Consider the following 12575-nt stretch of genomic DNA (forward strand, 5'->3'; position numbering starts at 1 on the left):
ATTAATATTGTAGTTTTGAGGTAGAATTTCCTTCCTCAGGGAAAACTCAGTTTTGTTTTAAAGCCTTTCAGCTGGTTAGACAAGGTCCACCTAGGTTTTTGAGGGTAATCTCCTTTACTTAAAATCAACTAGCTGTAGGTGTTCCCCACATCTACAAAATACCTTCATAGCAACACCTAGATTAGTGTTTAATTCAATAGCTGGGTTCTAGAGCCTAACCAAGTTGGCACATAAAATTAACCATCACAATTGCCAAGATCCGTTAATTAATTAAGGTTTGCAAGACTATAACACTGTAATACTATCATTTCTTCATTTAGTAGCTGGGATACTCTGTGAAGAGAAACTTCCCTATCATCATTCATGTGGATAAATACTTGATTCTTCTCTTATATGACCCGGGTTTCAAATCAAGTTGATTCCTTAGTGCCCTCCGAAGATGAGTGAGGTGGTGTTGTTTTCTTAAAGTATCATTATAAACATTTAATATATTTGTATACCTTCCAAGTGTATTTCATATAACATATACATGTTTAATATATTTCAATTCATTACAGTTAATATCTTATTAATATTTATACTCTTAGCTTTGGTTAGTTGGTGACTACCGTGATTGTAGTCATCTTAGATTCCTAGATTTCTGGAGTGAAAAGATGTACTAGGTTCATCTTGTACATTTCCTGTCACAAACCTGGAATTAAGTATTTCTTCAAGGGGCCCTAGCTGTTTTTAGTTTTGGATTTTTTTTTTAAAGTCAGGAATGGGCCCACAATCTAGTTATTAGGTTCAGTGGACAGAGCTAAGAAACACTGTTTTTTTTTTTCTTTTAAGATAAAAGTCTTACACTGATACTTCCAATTCATATTTAGGACTTTGGGGTTTTTAACTTATCATATTGATGTTAGATCTGTATCTTTTTGTTCCACACGATAATACTTGTTCCCATCAGCACTGATATGAATTTTCATTTATTCAAACAGCCATCTTGAACTCTGAACGTAGATACTGTATGTTCAGGGTGGTGGAGCCATAAGATAAAAGGAGCCTGGGTCCCTGATACCTTGGCGCCATCCCAGTGGGGGGAGAGGGGGGTCTGTCTAGGCTATTATTTAAGGGAAAATCTTCTTGTTTAAGCCGCTTGTTTTGGATTTTCTGTCATTTGATGCTAAATAATACAGGAGCTATAGAGGGGTGGGATAGGGAGGGTGGGAGGGAGATGCAAGAGGGAGGGGATATGGGGATATATGTATATGTATAGCTGACTCACTTTGTTATACAGCAGAAACTAATATAACATTGTAAAGCAATTATACTCCAATAAAGATGTTAAAAAAACAAAAAAAATAAAATAAAATTGTGATGGTTGTACACATCTGTGAATATACTAAAAACCACTGAATTGTACACTTTAAATGGGTGAATTGTATGGTATGTGATTTATATCACAATGAAGCTGTTAAGAAAAAATATAATAATACAGGAGCTACCATGGATTTCCAATTTTTAAAGGATTCATATATAGTAAATGCGTGTAACACTAAAATATTACCGAACTTAGCCTTCTCATTGATAAAGACCTCTAAGAATCTTTCCTTCACATTGCTATGATTATCAGTAGTCATTATTGTACTGTAGAATTGTGAAGGTCCCAATTATAGCTATATTATCCTTTCTTTTTTTTTCTTTAGAAATTGGTTTGGTAGGAGTGAATACATTCTTATGTCTGCTTGTTTTTTTTTTTGTTTTTTTTTTGGCTGTGCCACGTGGCTTGCAGGATCTTAGTTCCCCAACCAGGGATTGAACTGGGGCCCTGGCAGTGAAAGAGCTGCATCCTAACCACTGGACCGCCAGGGAATTCCCTATGTCTGCTTGTTTAAGTAGCGTTTTTTTTCTTAATTGTCTCCAACACATATTTTATATTGGCTGTGATGTGTTATGTGTTAAATTGTGCCCCTCTGCCCCCGCCCCCCAAATTCATATGTTGAAGCCCTAACCCCAACCTTGGAATGTAACCTTATTTGGAGATAGGGTCTTTACAGAGGTAATCAAATTAATATGAAGTCATTAGAGTGGGCCCTAATATAGTATGACCAGTGTCCTTATAAATAGGGGAAATTTGGACACAGAAATATGTACAGAGGGAAGACAGTGTGAAGACACAGGGGGAAGGGAGTCATCTGCAAACGAAGGAGAGAGGCCTGGAACAGATCCTTCACTCACAGCCCTTAGAAGGAACCAACCCTGTCGATGCCTTGATTTTGAACTTCTAGCCTCCAGAAACATAAGACAATAAATTTCTGGTTTTTTAAGCCACCCTGTGGTACTTTGTTATTGTAGCCCTAACAAAGTAATATATATTTATTGTTTTCTTGGTTCTGTTTCCTTATTCTGTCTGCTATTGTTTAATGATGACATTTTATTTTTTTATAGATCTTTATTGGAGTATAATTACTTCACCATACTGTGTTAGTTTCTGTTGCACAACAAAGCGAATCAGCCATATGCATACATATGTCTCCATATCCTCTCCCTCTTTTTTTTTTTTTTTTTTTGTGGTACGCGGGCCTCTCACCACCGTGGTCTCTCCCTCTGCGGAGCACAGGCTCCGGACGCGCAGGCCCAGCGGCCATGGCTCTTGGACCCAGCAGCTCCGCGGCGTGTGGGATCCTCCCGGACCGGGGCACGAACCCGTGTCCCCTGCATCGGCAGGCGGACTCTCAACCACTGCGCCACCAGGGAAGCCCGACATTTTATTTTTTATCTTGGATTTTAAAAAGCAGATGTTCTTGATCCTTACTCTTTCATCTCCCCCAGGAAAATGCTTAATCAATTATTTGCAACTTCTGTGTTTTCAGTGTCTCTTTTTTAATTGTCTTCATCCTCAAAATACTATACCCATGCTCAAGAGTCTCTCATGTTTAAATATAGCTCTTTAGACATTGTCGTTCTCTAATGAAATTGTTCACTGCTTCCTTTTTCTTAAAACTCTCTTTGCCTTTGATTTTTATCGGCACCCCATCTTGGTTCTTCTGTCTCTTTAACCATTCCTTTTCCGTCTCCTTTGTGGTCAACCTATTCTTTGCCTGTCCCTCAAATATTGGTGCCCTTGGACTTGCTCTTATTCTTAACTTTTCACTTATACCCTCCACTAGCCCTGGACAGCCTTATCTGTTCTCAGAACTTTAACTATGCTGATGACTACTAAATCTGTATCTCTTGGCTAAACCCACTCCCACCTCTGGACCACATGTACCTTGAGCTCATTTTATCCACAGCTGAATTTCGCTTCTCATTCAAGCTGGTTCCTCATCCCTAACTCTTAACATCGTGAATGGTGCCAGTCATATACAGTTCCCAGGTCCTCTAGATGCTACCACATTAAACTCTATCCAGCTTGTGTCTCAGTCTGCTTTTTCCTTGGTTTGGGCCCTCACTACCATTCACGTAAACAATTGTAATAGTTTCCTAATTGGCCTTCTCATTCCCATCTGTCTTCTAATATTGCCAAAGTTAAAGCAATATTTTAAAATCTTAGGTCTAGTCCTTCACCAGCTCCCACTGTTTTTAGCTGTGGCCTCTAAACTAGGGTGCATGAACCTCAAGGTATGATCCATTGAAAAAGAAAGTAGAATTCCTGTAACATATATATTTTAAATTTCAGAAATTTCACCTAGCATAACACCTAGTAAGCGCTCAGTAGATGCTTGTTGAATGAATTAGAGTCAGGGCTGGCAAACTTTAGTAAAATATGTACAGTAAGTATTTTAGACTTTGTGGGCCATAGAGTCTCAGTTGCAACTACTTAACTCTGCTCTTGTAGGCCAAAGGAAGCTATAGAAAATATGTACAAATGGACATTTGTTTCTGTGTTCCAATGCGACTTTACTTACTAAAACAGGTAGCAGGCTGGATTTGACCTGGGGACAGTTTGCTGACCCCTGAATTAGAGTATGGGAGAGGGGGAACTGTCTAGTGACAAGATTGCAAAGGTAGGTCGGGAACAGATCCTAGGGGATTCTGTTTGCAAAACGAAAGAGCTGGCAAAATAGAGTTTGGAGTTTTATTCAAGTACCTGTGTCAGAGACAGACAATAAATAATGACATATAAATACATTATTATAAACTATGATAAGTGCTGTGAAGAGAATGACAGGATGCTATTAACATGTAGCCGAAAAGCCCAGAAGGCTGCTTGTCCACTCTATAGTGACACTAACTGAGGCAAGAGCTGGCTGAAAGGTTTTAGCTCTTCTGCTCCCCCTTCTGTTCTCCAGGCGAATAGAGATATGTGAAGAGGTAAGAATCGTCTTTTTAAAAAGCAGCCTTCTGGGGCTTCCCTGGTGACGCAGTGGTTGAGAGTCTGCCGGCCGATGCAGGCGACATGGGTTCGTGCCCCAGTCCAGGAAGATCCCACGTGCCATGGAGCGGCTGGCCCTGTGAGCCATGGCCGCAGAGCCTGTGTGTCTGGAGCCTGTGCTCCGCAACGGGAGAGGGCACAGCAGTGAGAGGCCCACGTACCGCAAAAAAAAAAAAAAAAAAAATAGCAGCCTTCTGGGCTTTTCACCTACATGTTTATAGCGTATTGCCTATATAAGTGTGGGCTCATTTCTGGCCTCTCTGTTCTGGTCCATTGAGCTATATGTCTGTTTTTGTGCCAGTACCATACTTCTTTGATTACTGTAGCTTTGTAGTATAATCTGAAGTCAGAGAGCATGAATCCTCCAGCTTTGTTCTTCTTTCTCAAGATTGTTTTGGCTATTTTGGACCTTTTGTGCTTCCATATACATTTTAGAATTATTGGTGGGCCAGGCTGGGGCCCACAGGATCCTGGGGCTCATGCCCACCCACTGGTGGGTGAGTCTGGGTCCTAGGCCTAGTTCTGGCCCACTGGTGGGCAGAGCTGGATCCTGGGGTCTCTGGCTGTAGGACCTTGCGTGTCCCAGGGTTGGTGTGTTGGCCCGCTGGTGGGTTGAACCAGGGCCCTGGGGTCCTGGGGCTGTTGCCTGCCCACTGGTGGGTGAGGCTGGTCCCAGGGCTAATGCTGGTACACTGGTGTGTGCAGCCAGGTCCTGGGGCAGCTGTGGGCTCAGGGGTTCTTAAGGCAGCCAGCCTGCTGATGGGTGAGGTTGCCTCCCTGCCTGGCCAGTAGCTTGGCCTGAGGCGTCCCAGTAGTGATGTCAAAAGGCTGATGGGCAGGGCTGGTTCCCAGTGCTAATGAACTAGAGGAAGGACTCCAAAAGGGCACTTGCCAGCACCACCGTCCTTGTGGTAGAACGAGAGTCCCTGAATGGCTCCCATCAGTTATGTCCCCAGGGTGAGCTCCAGGGGACTCCTGCCTCTCTAGAAGTTTCTCCAAGATAAGTAGGTGTGTCTGACCCAGGCTCTTTTCAAATTACTGCTTCTGCCCTGGGTCCTGGATGTGTGAGATTTTGTGTAGATTTTTAAGAGTGGTGTCTCTATTTCCCACAGCCCTCTGGTTCTCCTGAACTTAAGCCCTACTGGCCTTCAAAGCCAAACATTCTGGGAGCTCATCTTCCTGGTGTAGGACCTCCACGCTGGGGATCCCAATGTGGGGCTCAGATTCCTCACTCCCTGGGGAGAACCTCTGCAAACTGTAATTATCCTCCTATTTGTGGGTCACCCACCTGGTGTTATGTGGTCTCAACTGTACCACATCTCTGCCCCTCCTACCTGCCTTGTGGTTCCTTCTTTATATCTTTAGTTGTAGATCTTTTTCTGCTAATCTTCTGGTCTTTCTCATCTATAGTTGCTCTGTAAATAGTTGTGATTTTGGTGTGTCAGTGGGAGGGGTTGAGCTCAGGATCTTCTTACTTCACCATCTTGGCCACACCTTCTTTAATCCCTGTGTTTTCTTTTAGGAGTTTTACACTTTCAGGTCCTAGGTTTATGTCTTTAATTCATTTTGAGTTGATTTTTTTGTATGGTGTAAGATAAGGGTTCAACTTCATTCTTTTGCATGTGGATATCCAGTTTTTCCAACACCATTTGTTAAAGGGACTATCCTTCCCCTATTGTGTATTCTTGGCACTCTCGTCAAAAATCTGTTTACTGTATATGTATGGATTTATTTCTGGAGTCTATTCTGTTCCATTGACCTATATGTCTGTCTTTATGCCAGTATTATATTGTTTTAATTATTTTAGCTTTGTGACATATTTTGAAATCAAAAAGTTTGATGCCTCCAACTTTCATCTTTTTCAAGATTATTTTGGTTATCTGGGGTCCTTTGGGATCCATATTAATTTTTATTTATTTATTTATTTAAATTGAGGTATAGTTGATTTACAATACTGCATTAGTTTCAGGTGTACAGCAGAGTGACTCAGTTATACATGTAAATGTATATATCTGTATTCTTTTTTTTCAATTCATTTCCATTATAGTTTATTACAAGATATTGAACATAGTTCTCTGTGCTATACCGTAAATCCTTGTTGTTTATCTATTTTATATATGGTAGTGGGCATCTGTTAATCCCATACTCCCAACTTATCCCTCCCCCCTCTTCCCCTTTGGTAACCATATGTTTGTTTTTTATGTCTGTGAGTCTGTTCCTGTTTTGTAAATAAGTTCACCTGTACTTTTTTTTAGATTCCATGTATGTGATATGGTATAATATTTGTCTTTGTCTGACTTACTTCACTTAGTATGATAATCTCTAGGTCCATACATGTTGCTGCAAATGGCATTATTTCATTCTTTTTTATGGCTGAGTAATATTCCCTTGTATATATATTTACCACATTTTCTTTATCCATTCATCTGTCAATGGACATTTAGGTTGCTTCCATGTCTTGGCTATTGTATATAGTGCTGCTATGAACATTGCAGTGCCTGTATCTTTTCTAATTAGAGTTTTCTCTGGATATATTCCCAGGAGTGGGATTGCTGGATCACATGGTACCTCTATTTTTAGTTTTTTAAGGAGCCTCCATACTGTTTTCCATAGTGACTGTACCAATTTACATTCCCACCAACAGTGTGTAGGAGGGTTCCCTTTTCTCCATACCCTCTCCAGCATTTATTATTTGTAGACTTGTTTTACAGTGGCCATTCTGACTGGTGTGAGGTGATACCTCATTGTAGTTTTGATTTGCATTTCTCTAATAATTAGGGATGTTGAGCATCTTTTCGTGTGCCTGTTGGCCATCTGTATGTCTTCTTTGGAGAAATGTCTATTTAGGTCTTCTGCCCAGTTTTTAATCAGATTGTTTGTTTTTTTGATGTTGAGCTGTATGAGCTGTTTGTGTATTTTGGAAATTAAGCCTTGTCGGTTGCATCATTTGCAAATATTTTCTCCCAATCTGTAGGTTGTCTTTTTGTTTTGTTTATGGTTTCCCTTGCTGTGCAAAAGTTTATAAGTTTGATTAGGTCCCATTTGTTTACTTTTGCTTTTATTTCTATTGCCTTGGGAGACTGATCTAAGAAAACACTCCTACAGTTTATATCAGAGAATGTTTTACCAATGTTCTCTTCTAGGAGTTTTATGGTGTCATGTCTTATATTTAAGTCTTTAAGCCATTTTGAGTTTATTTTTGTGTATGGTGTGAGGGAGTGTTCTAAATTCATTGATTTACATTCCATATGAATGTTTTAATTGTTTTTAGTAAAATTTTAAATTCTTTTACATTGGCATTTTTCTTTTTTTTTCTTTTTTTTTTTTTTTTTTGCTGTACGCGGGCCTCTCACTGTTGTGGCCTCTCCCGTTGCGGAGTACAGGCTCCAGACGCACAGGCTCAGCGGCCATGGCTCACGGGCCCAGCCGCTCCGCGGCATGTGGGATCTTCCTGGACCGGGGCACGAACCCGCGTCCCCTGCATCGGCAGGCGGACTCTCAACCACTGCACCACCAGGGAAGCCCTACATTGGCATTTTGATAAGGATTGCATTGAATCTCTGTAGATCATTTTGGGTAATGTGGATATTTTGACAATATTAAGTTTTCCAATCCATGAGCATGGGATGTCTTTCCATTTGTATGCGTCTTCTTTAATTTCTTTTATCAATGTTTTATAGTTTTTCAGCATACAAATCTTTTACTCCCTTAGTTAAGCTTATTCCTAAGTAGTTTACTCTTTTTGATGATATTATAAATTGGATTGTTTTCCTAATATCCTTTTCAGATAGTTTGTTGTTAGTGTATAGAAATGCAAGTGACTTTTGTTTGTTAATTTTGTATCCCTCAGCTTTCCTGAATTCCTTTATTATTCTAACATTTTTTGTGTGGAGTCTAGAGTTTTCAATATATATAAGATTATGCCATTTGAAAACAGCGACAGTTTTACTTTTTTCTTTCCAATCTAGATGCCTTTTCTTTCTAATTGCTCTGGCTAGGACTGCCAATACTATGTTGAATGGAAGTTGTGAGAGTGGGCATCATTGCCTGGCTCCTGATCTTAGAGGAATGCTTTCAATTTTTACCTTTGATTATGTTAGCTATGGGCTTTTCATATGTAGCCTTTTCTATGTTGAGATAATTTCTCTCAGTTCCTAGTTTGTTGAAAGTTTTTATTATGAAAGTGTGTTGAATTTTATCAAAAGCTTTTTCTGCATCTATTGAGATGAGCATGTGATTTTTTAATCTTTCATTCTGTAATGTGGTATATCATATTAACTAATTTTTGTATGTTGAACCATCCTTGCATCCCAGAGATAAATCTCACTTGGTCATGGTGCATAATGGTAATATTTTTGAGAGAATCCTAAGCATTACATTGTCATGCACATGATAATTTGCTGTTGAACCTTAGATGTTTTTATATTGCCAAATATCTGTAACCTCAAATTTGAAAGAATTCATTAAAATATAAAATATTTAAAAGAGAAAAGTCTTACAACTTATTTTAGCTATGTTCTTGAAGGCCTCTTGCTTTAAAATCCCAAGAATATGTATTTACATGTTATAAGTAAACTTTTCATTTAAATCTATGTTAGTATTTAATTTGTATGATGGAAAACAATTTGTTTTTCTGTATTTTGTATCCTGAATCTGGTGCAGCATCTTACTTTCATCAGCACTGTTGAAAAAAGAAGAAAAAATGCCAATGCTGCCTCCTGAAATCAAATTTGAACCTTCTAATGTCACCAGAAATTCCCTTGACAGTTGTTTTCTTTTTGAGAGGAGTTGGAGGAAAGCAGTTTTAGAAACACAAAAGATGAGGAAAGGTAACTTCATTTTATTCTTATTTTACTTACAAAAATATAGAAGTAGTACCTTGAATTTACATGTACTTTTTTAATCAGTCAAGAGACATTAAATAATTTTTGTAACATTTAGGTAAGAAGGATAATACCGTAGGCTTATGGAAAAGAAAAATGGAAGCAGATTAGGAATAATTTACTTAAGGTAATTCTATAACTCGTGATAAAAAACAAATTCTAAAGAACTACTCTTGATATCAGTGTAGTGCTACCTCTGTTGGATCATACTTCTTTTTGTAAGTCATGTTTGTTTTAAAATACCTCAAGTTGGTATTTATATTTTAAGAAACCCAAATCTTTAACAGCACCTTTTTGTATTAATAATTCTAACCCAAACTTTGTTTTTTGAGTGAGCTATGTGGAAAGTATCTTATATCTTATAGTTGCTCAATAAAGACTAATTTCAGAACTTTTGACTTGTATACGAGTGTAATAACTTTCCCCCTTAATTTCAAATTATAATTGTATTTCTTGTTTATACTGAATTTTGCCTTTGGCTTTATTAATGGAGATAGAATTCTTGAAAACAGCAAAATTCAAACTCCCCAGCCATTTAATCACTCCTGGTTTTGAGTGTGCTACTGTATTTTTTCGACATTTTTACTAGATTCCTATTAAAAATACACCAGTTTATCTGTTCTCCTACCTCCAAATCTAATTACTGAAAAGAAACTCTACATGATTTTGATCAAGAGAAACTATTTTTTCCGAAAAAGAATAATCAAAGGTTGAAAAGTAGCATTTTGAGCATTTAATATTACTCTAGTCCCATTAAATACTATTTCTATTGCTATGCTAGATTTACTTAGTAGAGAAAGCTTCGAAAACAATTCTCTATGTTTAAAAATCATCCAAACCTTTAATCACTTAATCTTCTTTTTCCATTTACTGTCTTCATTTTGAAGTTTTTTTTTTAAAAAAGAATAATTTGAACATCTTATACCAGTGATACCTGAGGTCAGTAGAAGAAGCCCTCCTGATGCTTCAGATGTTGCTGTTTATAGATTTGATGTGGGATTTTGCAGAGTGAAAGTTAAAATCAATGCCTGAAATGGAATTCTTTTCTCTCTCACTGCTAGCTCCGATAATCATGTATTTTCACCTCTTGATTTCTACACAAAAGCAGGAAGGTGAAAGGATTTAAAGTAGCAGATATTACAAGATTCTTGAAAGTGCTTTTAATCTGTCTTTCAATGTGAATGTATCTAATGTTCTGGGAATTCTGATTAAATAAAATAATGAAGAACAGTGATGACGATGGGAGATCTGTGAAGCTGCCCTCCTTCCTTCTTCTAATAGTTCTTAGCCCCTTAATCAGCTCTTGCTGATTAAGTCCCTATCCTCGGAATTGAAAGGTATTCTCTTGGGAAAGATGCGAGCTCAATTACAGTAGCTTAATTTTATTTTCTTAATGACTGATTTGGTATATTTATTATACCAAATTTATTTGGTATATTTATTATACATTTTAGTGTATAGTAAAAAAATTATATACATTTAATTAAGAAGTAATACAGATGGTTATTATACTATCTTTAATTAGAATACACCACAGCATTTGGTCTAGAAGAATTCAAAGAATGTGTCAAAATGCCACATTTACCAGGATTGCAAAATTGCCAAAAAAGTGTAAGTTCCACTCCACTAGAGGTTCATAAAAGACTCCTGCATGCTGATACCGAGATGCCTCCTGTCAGGTAGGCCATTTCTTTTCGATTCTCTTTTGTTGAATATTTATTTATAGTAACACTGCTGAATGTAGAGGTTTTTCTGGCTAGTGAATCTAATTCTTTCTTGCCTACTATTTTTTGCATAAAGGATTTAATTTAAAAATATCTCAATTAGCGATTTTATTCAGTTTGACCAGTAGGTACTTTTTTCTGTTTTCAAGTGACATTGCCAGAAGGAATTTAAGGACTTACCTAAAAAAATCTTTATTGCTTTAGCATAGATTGCTCATGAGAATATTGGAATTTTTAGCAATATAAATAAATGAACTCTTTGCAATATTAACAGGTTTCTGTACCCTGAATAGAGAACCTTGTGTTTCATTTCTAGTTTGACTGAAGTGGTGTGAGGGGAGATCCTTGAGATGTCAGCCTAATGAAGACCTTGCATTGCTATCAGATGAAATGAATTTGTCAGCCAGAAAAGTCCCACTGACTTTGAATACTGGCATTTAAACACATTATGATAAAACACCTTTCCTACTATAAATCAGATTGCCTGACATAGCATTAAAAGAAAACTTCTTTCTCCAAAGGGACCTGTAAGTTAGTAAGACAGTCTCATATCCTATTTGGTTTCTGCTTTGATTTATTTATTTATTCATCAATTATTTATTGAATGCCTAGTACTAATTCATTTTGCCAGCCTAAAAAAAGATGAAGCATTTACAGCAGTCTGAGTTGTAGCTCTCTTTAGGGGAGGATGTATATTTTCATATTATCTCCTGCCATAGTGTGCTTTGAAGTCATCTAGTTATACATAGCACACACATATTGGAATTTCAGAATATATTTCTTGAGTTTTCCACTAGTATTATTGGTCTTGTTAATTACTCTGGAAACAAATTTTGGTAATATAAATAAAGAATTAGAATATACTGAAAATGAAAAGTTGTGGATAGTTTATATCTAAATTATGAAAATAAATAAGAACTTTGTAGAAAATTTGGGGAAAAAATAAAAATAATTATTTGATAATTTATCCATCCTACCATATCCATTTTTATTGTTGGAGGTTCTCTTCTACCCTCCTTCATTTTGGATTTTTATTGGAGTTGTGATTTTAGTGTACTTACAATTTTTTATTCTGCCCTTTTTTACTTAATATTACACGCATGCATTTTTTTCATGTTATGACATAATCTTCAAACAGTCTTTACTGGCCACATTATATTTCATTGTTAGAGCCATAGTTTATTTAATTTCCCTATTGTTGGACTTTCAAGTTGCTTTGACATTTTTTTGATTTTGCAGATAACACCATAATGAACAATAACATACATAAAACTTTTCCCATCTTTTTTTTTTTGGCGGTACGGGGGCCTCTCACTGTTGTGGTCTCTCCCGTTGCGGAGCACAGGCTCTGGACGCGCAGGCCCAGCGGCCATGGCTCACAGGCCCAGCCGCTCCGCGGCATGTGTGATCTTCCCGGACCTGGGCACGAACCCGTGTCCCCTGCATCAGCAGGCGGACTCTCAACCACTGCGCCACCAGGGAAGCCCCCCTCATCATTTTTAATATCATTCGGGGACAGATTGTCAAGCTATAAAAATATAAAAAGCAAAATTACTCTTTCTGAAGTGAGGTTATGGTGAAATAAGGCAGAATCAGAGATGGTAGAAGAGA

At 37.7% G+C, this 12575-nt stretch overlaps 1 protein-coding gene across 1 annotated transcript in view; it reads left to right on the forward strand.

The window, feature by feature from the left end:
* The window catches only part of CUNH8orf89 (chromosome unknown C8orf89 homolog), a 54944-nt gene that overhangs the window by 9305 nt on the left and 33064 nt on the right, over positions 1-12575 (forward strand). Inside the window, exons 2-3 of the mRNA XM_029222478.1 lie at positions 9020-9186; positions 10766-10919. Of these exons, the coding sequence (XP_029078311.1) occupies positions 9060-9186; positions 10766-10919 (281 nt within the window). The 5' untranslated portion in view covers positions 9020-9059. The remainder of the gene's footprint in view (positions 1-9019; positions 9187-10765; positions 10920-12575) is intronic.

This window comes from Monodon monoceros, unplaced genomic scaffold (assembly GCF_005190385.1).
Source record: "Monodon monoceros isolate NGI ecotype Baffin Bay Population unplaced genomic scaffold, NGI_Narwhal_1 Super_Scaffold_14, whole genome shotgun sequence".
Classification (NCBI taxonomy): Eukaryota; Metazoa; Chordata; class Mammalia; order Artiodactyla; family Monodontidae; genus Monodon; species Monodon monoceros.